The 17,577-nt window shown below is 39.4% G+C and overlaps 1 protein-coding gene across 1 annotated transcript; it reads left to right on the forward strand.

The window, feature by feature from the left end:
• Positions 1 to 1,400: 1,400 nt before the first annotated feature.
• LOC138885642 (uncharacterized) lies at positions 1,401 to 2,657 on the forward strand. The gene is made up of 2 exons (XM_070166612.1): positions 1,401 to 2,061; positions 2,293 to 2,657. Exons 1-2 carry the CDS (start codon positions 1,401 to 1,403, stop codon positions 2,655 to 2,657), a joined length of 1,026 nt encoding a protein of 341 aa, XP_070022713.1.
• The last annotated feature ends 14,920 nt before the right edge of the window (positions 2,658 to 17,577 follow it).

The following is a 17,577-nucleotide window of genomic DNA, read 5'->3' on the forward strand; positions in this document are numbered from 1 at the left end:
TCCCCTTACCAAACATACACATCCTGATTAACAATTGCGCCAAGCATAAGTTGCAATCATTTGTAGATTGTTTCGCTGTGTATCATCAGATCTGGATGGATGAAGAATATACTGATAAAACGGCTTTTATTACACCGTGGGGAATGTACTGTTAAAAGGTGATGACGTTTGGGTTAAAGAAGGTAGGGGCCACCTACATGAGGTCCATGACTACCATTTTCCATGATATGATACACAAGGAGATAGAGGTGTACGTGGATGATGTTATTATCAAAAAGAAAGCCACTGATCACATGGAAGATTTGAGGAAGTTTTTTAATAGATTACGAAGGTACAACCTGAAACTGAATCCCGCAAAATGTGCATTTGGGGTTCCTACCGGAAAACTACTTGGGTTTATTGTGAATCGCTGAGGGATAGAACTAGATCCATCAAAGGTCAAAGCTATTCAAGAATTTCCACCGCCAAAAAATAATAAGGACGTGATGAGTTTATTGGGGAGACTTAATTACATCAGCCGGTTCATAGCACAGTCTACAGTTATCTGTGATCTAGGTAGACCCTTATTACTCAACCTTTTAGTATTGGATGGAGCTTTCGGTTGCATTCTGGGGTAGCATGATGAAACGGGGAGGAAGGAGCAGGCCATTTATTACCTCAGTAAGAAGTTTACCCCGTACGAGGCCTGGTATTCTCTGTTAGAGCGCACCTGTTGTGCTTTGACTTGGGTAGCCCAGAAGCTGAGGCACTACTTCTGTGCCTATACCACATATCTTATATCAAGGATGAATCCCTTGAAGTACATCTTTCAAAATCCCATGCCCGCTGGAAAGCTAGCCAAGTGGCAAATCCTGTTGAGTGAATTCGGCATTGTCTACGCAACTCAGAAGGCAATCAAGGGACAGGCGCTAGCATATCACCTTCCTGAAAATCCCGTGGATAGAGAGTATGAACCCCTGAAAACGTATTTTCCTAACGAAGAGATATAATTCATAGGAGAAGATATTGCAGAATCCTATGATGGTTGGAGAATGTTCTTCGATGGAGCAGCAAATTTCAAAGGAGTTGGTATAGGAGCAGTCCTAGTATCGAAAACTGGTCAGCATTATCCGGTGTCTGCCAAACTCAGGTTCCCATGCACCAATAATATGGCCGAGTATGAAGCCTGCATCTTAGGGCTCAAGATGGCCATTGACATGAACATTCAAGAATTGCTAGTGATTGGAGATTCAGACCTGCTTAGAAATTAGGTCCGGGAAGAATGGACAACTAAAAACTCCAAGATACTTCTGTATATGTATCATGTACAGGAGTTGAGAAGAAGGTTCACGAAGACGTAATTCCAACATGTTCCCAAAATCCAAAATGACTTCGTCGATGCATTGGCTACCCTATCATCCATGATACAACTTCCAGACAAGAACTTCATAGATCCTATTCTAGTAAAGATCCATGATCAGCCAGCTTACTATGCCCATGTTGAAGAAGAAGCAGACGGAAAACCTTGGTTTCATGATATCAAGGAATATTTGGCAAAAGGCGAATACCAAGAAATTGCAAATCCTATTCAGAAATGCACACTTCGGAGGTTGTCCAACAATTTCTTTCATAGCAGAGGAATCCTGTATAGGAAGACTCCTGATTTGGGATTATTAAGGTGTGTCAACACAAAGGAAGCATCCAGACTACTAGAGGAAATTCACGATGGGACTTGTGGTCCATATATGAATGGTTTTGTCTTAGCAAAGAAGATACTCCGAGCTGGTTACTTTTGGATGACTATGGAAACGGACTGCATCCAGTATGTCTGGAAATACCACCACTGCCAGATACATGCAGACATGATAAAGGTACCTCCAAGTGAGCTTAATGTAACAAGCTCATCATGGCCTTTCGCCGCCTGGGGAATGGACGTTATTGGACCAATCGAACCTGCCGCTTCTAACGGGCATAGGTTTATCCTAGTAGCAATCGACTATATCACCAAATGGGTCGAAGCAGCATCCTACAGAGCGGTAACTAAGAAAGTCATGGCAGACTTCATCCGCGACCACATTGCTTGTCGGTTCGGGATTCTAGAGTCAATCATTACTGATAATGGTTCTAATCTCAACAGTGACTTGATGAAAGCCATGTGTGAAACTTTCAAGATCAAACACAAGAATTCTACAGCCTACAGACCTCAAATGAATGGAGCCGTAGAAGCCGCCAATAAGAACATCAAGAAGATACTAAGGAAAATGCTAGAGAAGCATAAGCAGTGGCACAAGAAGCTATCATTTGCTTTGTTAGGGTATCGCACCACAATCCGCACATCAACTGGGGCAACTACCTATATGTTGGTTTATGGTATAGAAGACGTCATTCCCACCGAGGTAGAAATTCCTTCATTAAGAATCATACAGGAAGCTGAGCTCGACGATGTAGAATGGAAGAAGAGTCGTTACGAGCAGCTCGCTCTTATAGATGGAAAAAGAATGAATGCAGTCTGCCATGGTCAACTTTATCAGAATAGAATGTCCAGAGCCTTCAACAAAAGAGTCAAGCCAAGACAGTTCATACCGGGGCAACTGATGTTAAAGAAAATCTTTCCACACCAAGATGAAGCCAAGGGGAAATTCTCTCCCAACTGGCAAGGTTCGTACATGGTTCACTAGGTTCTAACAGGAGGAGCCCCCATACTAGCAGAAATGGACGGAGAAGTCTAGCCAAAGCCAATCAAATTCGGATGTGGTCAAGTGCTACTATGTGTAATCTTTATGCTTTCCTATATGATGTGAACTACGCCTGACATGATTCCCGTTTAAGAAGGGATACATAGGCAGCCATATGGGTTCGGTCACAATTTAGTAAAATTTTCATTTCCCCCGCAATTGGAAACTGGGGCAGAATTTTGAGAAGGACCCTCAAAATTCCGAAGTTGATTTCAGCCAATCACCGCAAGCAGTAGTCAGAAACATCAACCATTAAACTGGGGCAAAATTTTGAGGTGGACCCTCAAAATTCTGAAGCAAGAGAGGATGCAATGTCTTGAACCACGTCACAATCGTCGGTTCATCTAAAAACTATTTTATTTATGTACTTGTGTCATGTTTTTACTAAGCCATGCATGTTTATTGACGAATACTCTTTGTTTAGCAACGCTACCCCAATGATACATACAGTGTCACCAGATCAAATCCAGGCAGGCGGGGACACGAACTAACCTCTCCTTTATAAAACTCACGATTTTTCTTTGGATACAAGCACTTGAGTTGCAAAATCATCAAATATACTATACATTCACGAGACTAACATTGTTCAAGAATACAACTCTCAGAACCGTTGCACTTACTCACAGTTGTTATCCACACACAACAGTGTCCCAGCAGGCACAATGTCCCCAGAAGTCACAATATCGCAATCTGCTATTATGTAAGAAAACGGTATTACCATTTGCCCTTTTATTTCTTGCATAAGGCTACCATTTTGCCTTCCGAGACTAAGCTCTGTCTCCATCTACATTTCTACATTGCATAAGGCTACCATTCTACCTTCTGAGGTTAAGCTCTACCTCCATTTGCATCTGCATGGCTGAAAGATCGCCACCTTTACATTCGCATGACTGAAAGATCGCCACCTCTACATTCGCATGGTTGAAAGATCGCCGCCTTATTTACATTTGCATGGCTAAAAGATCGCCACCTCTACATTTGCATGGCTGAAAGATCACCGCCTCTACATTTGCATGGCTGAAAGATCGCCGCCTTATTTATATTTACATGGCTGAAAGATCGCCGCCTTATTTACATTTGCATGGCTGAAAGATTGCCGCCTTATCTACATTTGCATGGCTGAAAGATCGCCGCCTTATTTACACTTGCATGGCTGATAGATCGCCACCTTATTTACACTTAGATGGCTGAAAGATCGCCACTTTTACATTTGCATGGCTGAAAGATCATCGACTTACTTACATTTGCATGGCTGAAAGATCGCCGCCTTATTTACACTTGCATGGCTGAAAGATCGCCACCTTATTTACATTTGCATGGCTGAAATATCACCACCTTTCATTTGCATGGCTGAAAGATCGTCGACTTACTTACATTTGCATGGCTGAAAGATCACCGACTATTTACACTTGCATGGCTGAAAGAACGCCAACTAATGCATTTCATGGGCTGAAAGATCGCCACCTACTGCATCTCATGGGCTGAAAGATCACCAAATTATCCAAAGTCATCATTGTTCGGAGGCACCATTTGCATAGCCCGAGAACACCATGTCATGACCTGAGGACCCCTTTTTATTTTTTGCATATCATTATTCATAGGAATCATGGTTCGAAGGCATCATTCGCATAGCCTGAGAGCATCATTTCATGGCCTGCAAATCCTTTATTATACGCTTCATGGCCCGAGACATCATGGTCTAAGGACGTCATCCTAACCGTCAAAATACAAACATTCATGGTCCGACGGGAATTTGCATCATGTTTAAATTTACGCACAATCTACACTTGTGTTACTTATTGGCAGACGAACCGACGAGTAATGGCCATCTCAGCAGGAGCAATCCCGCTCCATTTACCGCAGCCCCATCAGATTTCAACCATTCACCACATCCTAAATACTGCATCCGTGCTTGAAAGTCTCCATCGCCATACTCCGCCAACGGATCCTGAACTACACATGGCCTGATTCCTGTAAGACCAGGGATATGTAGGCAGCTCGAAAGCCAGAGCACAGCATAAGCCTCCTCGAAACATTTCATTCGGTCAAAATTGGCCATCATATCTTTACCCGACAACTCTTTCATCCTTCCCGGGTAAAGAGGGGCAGCTGTTGATACCCAATTTTTTCCTGTATATTTTTTTTATATGCAAAATACTTTCAAATAGCATATGTATGCCTATATAAGTATGTCCAAATATTTTATTATTTTTCCTTAATTTTTAAAAGATTTTTTTAAATTAATTTATTGCCCTATTTTATCCAGAAAAGCCCAATAATTATTCCCAAAATTATCACTTTTAGTGAATCATTTATCGGACTCTCACATTTATACTAAAATATAGCTAAGATAAGTTTTGCATATTTTCACAAATTTATTTAGTATTTTTAAGGCTAAAGTGCATATAATTGCAATACTAGCCTCTCTTAGATTTAATTATGTTTATATCTATAAAAATTTAACTCCAGTATTTTTTATTGGATACTTATGTATTATTAATCATTTTAGTACCTTTAATTTATTCCCAGAAATTATTTTACTATTTTTATAAAATGAACAGAGGAAAATGGCTATTTAAATGCTAACCCCGTTTATTTCAATTTTAGCCTTATTAGAACCTCCAATTTGAACCCAATCTGAGACCCAATTACCCTGACCCAAACCCCGTTCAAATGGACCCCGACCCATTTCCCACCTACCCTCTCTAATCTCAACCGTTGATCTCCCATATCAACGGTCCCTATTTCCCTTACCATTTTTAAACCCCGAACTACCCCAAACCCTAATCATTTTTCATCTGTAGCGGCCTTTGAATTCCCCCCTTCTCCCAATTCTCTCTCAAGCTCCTCTCAAACCCTAGCTGCCTCCCTCAGCTTCCACCCTAAAACCACCTAAATCAATGGCTTCCAAGGCCATTGACGACTTGTATCTACCTCCTTTGGTTTCCACATGCCCGATTATCATGTTTTCAAGGCTAGATCCTTGAAAGGTTAGGTCTAGACCTAGGTCGATCCTAGTTTTTATGGCTGCCTCCGGTTATCTTTAACCTTGCTCCGGCCAGCCATGGCTATTCGAGCCTGACTCTCGACTTCTCTGGCTCAGATCGATGTTTCCAAGCCTTTCTCACTATCTGGATTTCTTCTGAAACCCTAACCTTCGAAGTTCCTCCGATTTCTTTTAGATCCGTTTTAGATCTATGTTTACTCTAAACTCCTAAACATTTTCTCAAGGTTTCTTTCCAAAACTTTACCTTCGAAACCCCTTTTATCTTTTCTGATTTAGGGTTTTGTTAAGTCATTTCAAAGCTTTCTCGGATTTTAAACATGTTCTACTGTGTTTCTTTATGTGGCTTTTCTACTGGAGTGTGCATGTTAAAAGTCTTAGTTTCTTTTGAGGTTTCTGAATCTATTTCGTGAAGTATTTGATCGATATATTTGCTTTTCATCTCTAGACTCGATTGTATTGAAAACCCTAAAACTTTGGGGTTCATTCGAGTTCGGAGACTATTTGCTATGTGATTTATTTATTAGTCATGCTCTGAACTAGACTAGTTTCAAAACCTTCATTTCTTTGGACCTATTCGAGTTTCTGAAGTTCCTGCATCTGTAGCAAAACTGAATTTCGAAATCTTTTGTTTCAGCCTCTGTTTCTTTATGTGATTTTGATTTCCTACTACCATTGAAACTCTATTATAAGGTCTTTTCATTTGACCCCTTTGCATTCTATTTGATACTCTCTTTTTTCTCTATTACTGAGTTACTAAGATTGACCTATGTGACTACCATGTTTCGATAGTCCACTACTTACTGACTTTGTGATTGCATGACGTTTCTCTTTGTCCTAAATTCAGCCTTGCATGCCTAATACTTATGCACTCTTTTATATGCTAAATTTCCCTCTGAAATGACCTTCAATTTTGGACTGATTTCAAACCTCCTTGTGTAATTTTGATTGCATTCATGTGTTAAGTGATTGACACTTTCCTTGTTTCGCTTTACTAATTTCCCTATTTATTGGGTTGATTTGAAAACATTCCTTAGACTTTTCAATTCTCCTATTTCTGACTTGGTTTATTCGTTTATTCATGGGAACCCCTGTTATTCTCCCCAAATCAGTAATTTCAAATCCCTGACTCCTTGATTTACTATGTGCTAATTGTCTCCATATTCTGCAACTTTACTTTGTTTTCTTACCTTATTTGGTTAACCGAGTATTTAAAAGACTCTTCCCTTAATTAAACCCCTATGTATTTACCCCTAATTGTCTACTCTGCACAAGATGCCTACTTTATTTCCTTCCTTAAATGTTTTCTGTCCATTACCATTTAATTTTAACTCCTTAATTAAAGGAAATCCTTGATACTTATTTGATTTTTAATTGGCACATAGTTCCATAATTACAACTAAACTATAATTCTTGTCTTATTTTTTACCTATTTTCAAACTATAAATACCTTGCTCTTTCATTAACACGGAGACACACGAACACTCTTAGCTTCTGAACTCACACTCATACTCAAAATATTCTCTCTTGCTACTTGTATTGTGGCCTGTATTCAAGTCCTGCTACCTGTTTTTACTATATTCTGCTTCTCCAAACTGGTATGTTCTGATTAAGATTCCAGCATCACAACAATGTGTTTACTTAATTCTTTTACCTTCTTGTCTGTCTATTGCTGGTGTTCACTTCTGTGCTTATTTTAGTATACTATAATTTCCTTCTACTTGTTCTGAATTTATTATGAATCCTAAACCCCCACCCCAATGTGTTCGATGTTATGGTTTGTTTGAGGCATGACAGTACTGAATATTACTGCCCATAACTCAAGCTTGATCCCCGGGATCCTAACCTCTATGTTTCTATGCTATTGTGTGTTCTGGTAGGCTTATAGGCATGGCAGCATCTTCTATTGTTGTGCATGCCCAAAGCTCACCCTTCCCTAAGCATAGACTCTTTGAAACTTCCCAACCCCCCTGAACCCATTTTGTATGAATTATCAACTTGTTTGTGGCTGTTTCCCTCTCCTTTATTCCCTCAGAACTCTGTTTCTTCACTTGCACTCTCTCTTAGACTTAAGTTCTTCCCCCTCTTGTGAGCCTTGCCTTAGGACCCATTGAGCTCCCTCTGAACTTGGACACTTGAGGGCTAGCGCTTCCACACTACACTCGTCCCCATTCTGGTGATACAATTTGGGTGTGAGCACTGCCCGGAGTCCCATTGAGGCTCTTTGGAAACTCTGACACACTCAAATTGGAGAAAGGCTCTGGATCAATGATCTTTGAGTTGGTCATCTCATAACTCAGAGAGAAAGTCAAGAATCAGGCCTTCTCTGGTTGTACTTTTCTTTGTATTTTTTTCTGATGCAATTTTATTCATTCGGATTTATAATAGGTTATAATAAACACTTGGGGCTGGCTAGTGAAAAGGGTGGGATATTTATACATGTCAAGGGTAGAAATCATGCCTATAGGACTTTTCTAATTCTGCATATTCAACTACATGTAGAAATCATACCTATATGATTGTTCTAAATTCTGCATATTCAACTACATATAGAAATTGTGCTATAATAATTAAAACAAAGTTTCTGCATTTAGATACCATGTCTCTAACACTTTCGCATATAGATATCATGTTTACAAGATTTTCTGCATTTCGACACCACGTCTATAAGAGTTTAAAATCAACAATGCATAGAAAGCATGCTTATAGGAGCTTCTAAATGAATCTGATTCACTTCACTCAATGTTAGGTGTAAAATCAGTAATATTAGGTGCTATCACCTATAGAAGCTATGACTCATTTATTTAACTTCGTACGCTCTGCATTTTTTTTTTGATAATCTAAGTCCCTCGCTGAATAAGTATGCATATAGTATAATTCATTTCGCGTTTTACTGTCTTATCACCTTCTGAATTCAGTAGATACCATGCCTATAGGATCCTCGTTTAAACACTTAGGCAAGCCTTAGAGTAATAATTGAGAGTTGAATCCGCTTCTGTTAATTATTACAACCAGCAGGCAGGCATGATTCGGATTTCTTATCTGAGTTATGAAACTTTCCCAACAATCTCCTCCCCCTCGTCTTTAATAATTTAAAAACAGACCTAAACAGTATGTGCAAGTCATGCTAATTATATGCTTTCTTAGTTTAAGGAGGTATATCTGAGCCTTTGTTTGTTTAATGCTTTTACCCAAAATGTGCAATATGTGTTTTTGTATGTCGCCTTAGAGTTTTACCTTTCAAACTCCAAATAATCCCAACATCCCTCCCTTTAGAATGAGTAGTCCTAAATTCCTATGGGACTGATAGGAACGGGACGGCTAATAGCATGCTATAAGTAATCGAGACTAATCTGCGCTTTAAACACCTTAACAAGGTGGGAAGGGTAGATATGGATATGATGACCACGTGATAATGTCACGTGTAGCCCCCTCATTGAGTAGTGATTACCGGACATTGTGTGGGGTGATCCATATATTTTAATAAACCTAAGACCCCCTCCTTTTATTCTTTATTTCTTTTTTTTTAGCATTTCAACTCCTTCTTTTAAAATCAACTTTTCTAATCGTTCTTTCAAACTTTGTTTACTTTCAAACCGTTATGTGAAATCCCCGATTATTTGAGCCTTATTTTCCTATATGTTAGTTGCACCTCAATTCACAATAATTGTCTGGCTGGGAACCACACTAGTAGATTCTGAGGGGTGCCTAAAACCTTCCCCTTGGAATAATTTCAAGTCCTTACCCTTTCTCTGGTTGATCAAATCAAACCCTTAGGTGTCCTAATGCACTCTAATCATTAGGTGGCGACTCTTCAAATTCAAACCCAATTCCCAAAATGAATGAGTTGTCCTTCCAAATGTCATAAACCCGGGCTCCGCGAGGAAAGAGGTGGCGCGACACCAGGAATGCTACTATAAAAGCCAAACCCCGTCATGCCTCCCATTTATCTTTGTTTCCTAAATGGGTCAGGCCAGTATCTGGTACCTCAAAACTGTGGGGATCGCCATAGCGCTGGTACAAGAAGTAGAATGTGCAAAACCCCTTGGATAAATTCTCATCTTGAACCTCCCAACTAATGCTCAACTGATCTAGAAACTTGTGAGGAGACACTGTTCTTGGTGCCACCGGGTACCGACTTCTGAGGTTCCCACTAAGACCGGCATAGCCCGTTATTCCTCTAACGTCGGGGTGAGCTCAAAATCAGAAAAGTAAAACACATTATGGGTCCTAGAAAGGTATCAAAGCCTCAATAACATCCAACCTCTGTTTGATTTCCAAAAGTCCAACAAGACCGCCCAGAATTTTTACCATAGTCCCTCTGCTGACTTTTTCTAAGTCATTCAACCACATATGGAGATGTAAAGGGATTTCCTTAAGAACTGCAAATGATTCATTTTTAATTGTGCACATCCTACACATTTATTAGGGTGATTGGTTAAGAAATCATAACTTATTTTGACTTAAGAGAAAGTTATCAATTTCTTTTCAAGAATTTTCATTTCAAAAACAAAACCTGGCTTTGCAAATACGGCCCTTCAGCACTTCAGGAAAGAAGATTTTAGGGCTATGTTTGCTAATCGGCCAAAAATTTGAAAAAGAAACCGTAGGTGGTTGGTTTTGCAAAAACATTCTTCTGGTGCCCTTTCGGGGACATTTCGGCTATTTAGACAAGAATGGTATCACCTAACTTATTTATGATAAAACAATAAAAAAAATTGTTCTCCTTTTTTTGGTTATTTTTGCAAATATGGAGTTGGACCCGATGAGGGTTGCCTACGTATCTCACACCCGGTGAGAATCAAACTTGCGTAGTTTGGGAAGTTTAGACATAATAAAAATAATACCAAATATTTTTCTTAAAACAAAATTTCTTTGTTCTCTTTTTCAAAATTTTGGCAGAGTTTTGGTACTTTTTGGACATCGAGTTTTTCAAAAATAAGTAATTATCTCTTTTAGCCCTCAAATTGATTTTTCTCTTTCCCAACTTTTCTCCATTATTCATAAGTCGGTCAACATGCAATCTGAAGCAAATAAATGCACAAGTAGCAAGTAGAATGCATCAGGATGGTCTTTTCATTTCGGGTACACCTGTCCTAGACAGACCCAACCCCTGTGTTGAGTCTCCAAAGTCAAATGCACGTGGTTCAACAAACGTTCCTACTAGGGATCCGGCATGAGGCTTTGTTATATTAGGTTTAAAAACCTGGGTGTATTGTTCTAGACCTGGCTTACACGAGCGGATAGCTCGAGCCGAGGGGTGCAGCGTACCGGGAATACAGAAGCTTCACCGGCTTTGCAACTTGTCCAAACCTCATTCTAAAATTGGGATAAGACTCTAACAGAAAAGAAGTCACACGAAGTGCACACTTCCCAGATGATTTAGAAGTCTTAGAGAGAGGAGGGTTTCGTAGCAATTTATATACAGTCCAAACAATATCAAAGCGGTAAAAAGCAGCAATTAGCATATTAGGCTCAACATGTAAAAATCAGATAAAACAAGCCAACTATAATAGTTTATTCTAAGCTTGAATTCTTTAACCCTGAACCGAAGTTCTGGGTTTGGATCCCTAGAGAGTCGCCAGAGCTGTCACACCTCCTTTTTACACACCTGAAGCTAATATAAGGGGGGGTTTCCACTTTAAGTGACGTTATTCAAAATAGGATTATTTATTTAATTCTTTAGAGTCACCACTTGGGATATTTTAATTAGTTTCTCAAGTCACCGATTTATTTTTAAATCCCAAATCGAGGAAATTCGACTTTCCTTTTGAAGTCTGCGAACCAGAATTTCTAAGTAAGGAATTTTGTTAACCCGGGAGAAGGTGTTAGGCATTCCTGGGTTCCGTGGTTCTAGTACGGTCACTTAAACTATTAAAATTGGCCTATTATCCGATTTATCACATGTTTTAACCTATTGTGCATTTTTAGCTTATTAACCGCTTTTAATTATTTTAAAACGCTTGTAGGAGGACTCAACGTTATTTAAAACATGCCTTGAACCACGCCACATGAAATGCACCCGCGGTTCTCGACACGTTCTACTTAATATTGATAAGAATTGAATTAGGTCACATGAAATGTGCACCCGAGCTTAATAAATAAAATAAAATCAATTTAAATAGCATGCCTAAAGAAACTACGAAATTTTGAATTAATAACAGGGTTTGCGAGGGCCATGGAAGATTCAGTTGATGGCGCACCTTGATTTTTAGAAGAGTTAGTATTAATTGTATGAGGGCCATGGGTTATCTAATTTTGCTTATGGCACACCTCAAGTCTATAAGAGAATAGGCGTCTTTAGAGGCAATCTAAAACTAATCATTACGCGCTTAAAGCAATCTACCATTATTCAAGCTTATTTAATACTAAATTAATAATTTACATGAGGGCCATGGGTGATATGGTGAAAATGGAACACCCCAATTTAACCAAAATAATTACTTTAACTTAAGATTTAAAGCCATCTTTATATAACTACTGAAGTTACGCTAGGCTTTCATATGTTTGGGCTAGGCCTGCTGTAGGCAAAACCCGGCAGTAGTAGTTAAATGAGATGTTGGGCTCGAAAATCAGCCCCAAGCACCAAAGAGTATACAAATTCCCATTTACAAGTGACCCCAAGTTTGAGCCCAAAGTAGACCCAAATTCGAGGAAGGGGTGGACGTTAAAGGGCATGGGACTCAAGTTCAAATCCATGCAGAACCAAATGAAACTTGGATCCCAAGGTCCTTTGGCTTTAAACCGCCCTTCAGTGATTCATACACCTTTAAACTGGAATAATTTTAGCAAAGTAAACAGGGAATGCATTAGCTAATTGAAATATCAAACATGTAGAAAATTAAAATACTATTCGTTTGAAAACTGAAAGTACTGCCATGATTTCCTACATAGTGATGTCTACAGTAGATATTCAAACTGAAGGTCAAAATATATCATCATGTTACTGAATTAGTTCTGATACCAAATAAAACATTTAAAAACAGTAAAGAACCACAAAATAATCAACTGTAGCTTATAATCACTACCAGCTTGAACAAATATGAACAAAACCTAACAAGGAGAGTTCTTCATTTAACTTAGCACTATCTTATGACAGTCCAATACCAAACACACGACAGAAGGATTCAAACCCCCAAATGAAATCAAAATGGCAAACCTAAAGTCTAAATAAAAACTCAATACAAATTTTAATGATCATGGCATGAGTAAATACAATGAGTGATGTGATGAAACATGAATTGATATAGAACTAAGACAAGTTTCAGTAATATAAATGGGCAATCAGCCAAACTAGAGTCTACATCTCCAACAATGCTTTAGATTCAAACTTCATATATTGATAAAAAGCCAAAGAGGTACTTGGTTACAACAAAGACAACAAAGACAACAAAGAAAATGAACCTGAGATTAGGAGGAAAGCAGCAGCAATGAATCAGCAACAAGTAGCACAATCCACAGTCAATTTTACACCATTTTGAACCCAGATTAACACAGTTCTTTCGAGTTTTCAGAAGAATCTGACTAACAATGGAGGTCAAAGAGCAAAACCAAGAAAATTTCCAAACAAATTTCAGTATTTTTTCAAAGTCTAAAATGCCCAACCGTTTTTGAAAATTTTAGGGTTCTAAACTCTAAATTCTCTCCCTTGAAAAGAAAGAAAGCAGGCCTCTTATAGAAGACCTCTTGGGCAGCAGAATTGGTTTCAGGTTTTTCCCAATTACCCCTTATTTAATTTCCAATTTGTTCATTTTTAACCCAGAATTTTAAAACCAATTTCTCAAACTACCCAACCCTCTCTTTCCTGGAAGTTTCATATTCAGTTATAAGAGATTCCCTCTAGTTGGAATTCCCAACCCCTGTATTTACTTGCCAACTACTGAACCAAAACTCAAAGGGAAATTCCGGGCCACTTTTGCCCCAACAAAGATGGGCCAAATAACCCAAAAGACCAAAACAAGAATTTTCAAAATGAAACCAACTAAGCAGCATAATTTAAAATGCACTGTGACTGACTTTCAAACCAAACCTGTCACGACCCTAAACCCGGACCCGGTCGCGATGGCGCCTCTCGTGAAGACAAGGCCAGCTGACACTTCCCATTTTCCAATTTATTAATAGTTAAGCATTTAGAAACAGTTGAAACATGAATAAATAATCCAAAGTAGCAGATAATATCATAAATATGCGGAAAAACAACCCAACACAGCCCTAACCAGGGTGTCACTAGTCATGAGCATCTATAAGTCATAATACAAATCCGTTAAGTCTATAAACTACTACAACTATCTGAAAGGAGTTAGAGATGATAAAGATGGAGAAACACGAGACGACAGATGTTAAGAAGCTACCTCGTGAACTCTGAATGTCCACCTGAAGCTGGAAGGATCAGCAACCGGGAGTAGAACCAGCTACGCCTGAATCTGCACATAGGGTGCAGGGAGTAAAGTGAGTACTCCAACTCAGTGAGTAACAAATATAAATAAAGACTAAAAGCAAGAAAAATCGTAAGGCACAAGGCATTCTATAATGAAGCAGTAAAACCATTTAAAACAAATAGTAAATCAGTGAAAGATAGGTAAAATTCTTTTACTCAAACGTAATTTCATGAAAAGCCTTTTTCAATAATTAAGCAGGTAATTGGCAATCAATTAGGAAAAATAAACACATGAAGATTCGCCCATCGGGCACAGTATCAACAAATCTTCCCCTCGGGTAACATCTCATAACAGTACCAGTCCCTTGGGCTCAAATCTCAGATCACAATACCAGCCCCTCGGGCTCAAATATCACATCACAATGGGTACTCGCGCTCACTGGGGTGTACAGACTCCTAGAGGGGCCCCTTACGGCCCAAGCACAATATCAAGCCACATCGTGCCATCATCACTAGGTCCTCGGCCTCATATCAATCAAGTCATCTCGTGGCGTACATATCTCAGGCCCTAGGCCTCATAATCAATATCAAATGTTTCCTCACAACATAGGCCCTCGGCCTTACTCAGTCAAAAATCTCACAAGTCCCTCGGGCAATAGTAAAATAGTGTTTCTCATCCCAAACATCATGTAAAATATCATTTAAGTATTAAAACTGAGTAAACAAGGTTGAGTATGAAAACAGTGGAAAATAACATGACTGAGTTCAAGTATAGAGTCAAAACAGTGAGGAAATATCAATAAAAAGCCCCGAAAGGTTCAAATAGTTGGCACTAGGCCCAAAATATGGCATTCAGCCCTAATAATAATGATAGCAAATAGTTTTCAATCAAATACGTGGTAAAATCATCAAACGGGATGGACCAAGTCATAATCTACAATAGTGCATGATCTCACACTCGTCATCGAGTGTGTGCCTCACCTCAATATAGCACTACGGTGTGCAATCCGGGGTTTCAAACCCTCAAAAAATTATTTACAATCATTACTCACCTCGAAAAGGTCAAATCTCTAGCCCGCGATACCTTTTCCCCTCGAATCGGCCTCCACTCGTGTCGAATCTATCCAAAACCAGAATCACGAAGTCAAAATATGCTAAGGGAACAAAGCCCAAGTGAAAACAATCAAATAATACCAAAAATCTCGAAATTGGCCAAACCCGAACCCTTGGCCAACATCTCGAAACTCGATAAAAATCACATCACGGGAATCGTTATCCTCCCACGAGTCTATACATATCAATAATACTGAAATTGGAGTCCAAATGACCCCTCAAATCCTCATTTAAAGTCTCTTAATCTCAAGCCATAATTTCTCAATTTTTAGGCTTAATTTCCATGATTTTCTAGGTGGAATTCACATAATAATCGAGTTTTAATCCAATAATCTTACCTCCAAGTGATTCCCCTTGAATCCCTCTTCAATCTCCTTCAAAAAGTTCCAAAAATGACCAACTATGGAGGAAATAAACCCCACATTCGCGGACAAGATGACCTTTTAAACTTCTACCCAGGCCTGAAAATCCTTCTTCGCGAATGCGGTCAAAGCCTCGCGTTCGCGAAGCACGAAAATAACTTTGACCAAAATCCTCTTACGCGAACACGACAAGACCCTCGCGAACGCGATGTTTTGCCCAGACGAACCTTCGCGAACGTGTTCCATCCATCGCGAACGCGATGGATTAATTCCATTGAAGCTCAGCCTCTCAATTCCTTCTATGGGAACGCGACTACATGCCCGCGAACGCAATGCACAACTCGTAGCCCTTCACGAACGCGTAACCTGCCTCGCGAATGCAAAGGCTAAATTTCCACCTCCCTCAGCTGACTCTTCGCGAACGCGAAGAGTAAATACCTGCAACTGCTGAACCTGCAATTTCTGCAACTTTCTTAACTTCAAAATGATCTGATTGACCACTCGAAACTCACCCGAGACCCCGTGACCTCAACCAAAGGAACAAACATATCCTAATACCTTATTCAAACTTATTCCAATCATCAAAACACCTCAAATAACATCAAATCACCCAAAACACATCGGATTCAAGCCAAACTTTTTCTAAAATCTTCCTAATTTCACTTTTGATCAAAAACCCAACCAAACCATGTCCGAATGACCTAAGATTTTGCACACACATTCCAAATGACATAACAGAACTACTGTGACTCTCAGAACTCCATTCCGACCCCTATATCAAAATCTCACCTACCAACTGAAAATTGCCAAAAATCCGATTTCGCCAATTCAAGCCTAAATCTACTCCGAACCTCCAAAACTCATTCCGATCATGCTCCTAAGTTCCAAATCACCTCCCAAAGCTAACCGAATCATCGGAACTCACATCTGAGCCCTCTAACACATAAGTCAATATCCGGTTGACTTTTCCAACTTAAACTTCCTTAAAAGAGACTAAGTGTCTCAAACCTTGCCAAAATCATTTCGGATTCGATCCGACCAACCCAATACCACAAAACACGGATAACAAAGCATAAAAAAGTAGAAATAGGGAAAACGGAGCGGTAACCCATGAGACGACAGGCCGGGTCATCACAAAACCATGCTAAAATGCATCAATCAATTAAAATAAATAACAACATGAAAACAGCAAGCCTGATGATTGCTCTAATCTTTAAAGAATTTATCCTAATCAAACAAACTAGACAATTAACCTATGGAACACATGATAAACCAAAAAATATTCGGTGAGCAGAGATTAAAGATTAAAGAGAAGAGTCAAAAAACAAAGAAAAAATACACAAAGAAAACAAGGATAAAAGAAACATGAGTAAACCTGATTAGAGGAAAGTGGAAAAAAAAGGTAAAAAACTTAGAGGAAAAGGGAAAAAGAAAAAGAAAAATACCTAATACTTGACTTTCAGAAGCTCCGGCCATTCTGATTTGAGCACAAAATTGATGTAAATCGTGTGTTCTTGTCAAGAACAAATGGGTAACGTTAGTTTCGTGCAAAATCGACCCTCTTAGCTTTGCATGCCCTAGATTCGGGGTAGGGCGGATTTGGGCTTTTAGGGCTTCGACCTTAGATCTAAAATTCGAACAGATGGAGAGGGATTCGAGGGAAGTTGTTTTGGGGTTTAGGAAGAGGAGAGGTCAGGGATCATGGGGTGTATTTTTGGGGTGGTTTAGGGGTTGCGCCGCTGGCAGATGGCTTGGGAATTTCAGGGAGGTGGATTTAGGGTTCATAGAGGTTCTCTGAGTGAGGGGGTCGATTGGGGGAGTAAGGTCATTTAGGACAGTTAAAAACATCTAGACAAACCAGTTCCCAGCCGTTCGATGAGCGAAAATCATTGGCTGGGATAACATACCTCAAAACGGCGTTGTTTGGTCATAGTGGGGATTTAGACCGGGTATGGGGTGGAGTTTGGGCCGGATTTAGAACGGGTTGGGGGGAATTTACCTCGGTTG

Source organism: Nicotiana sylvestris, chromosome 2, assembly GCF_000393655.2.
Source record: "Nicotiana sylvestris chromosome 2, ASM39365v2, whole genome shotgun sequence".
In the NCBI taxonomy this organism is placed as follows: Eukaryota; Viridiplantae; Streptophyta; class Magnoliopsida; order Solanales; family Solanaceae; genus Nicotiana; species Nicotiana sylvestris.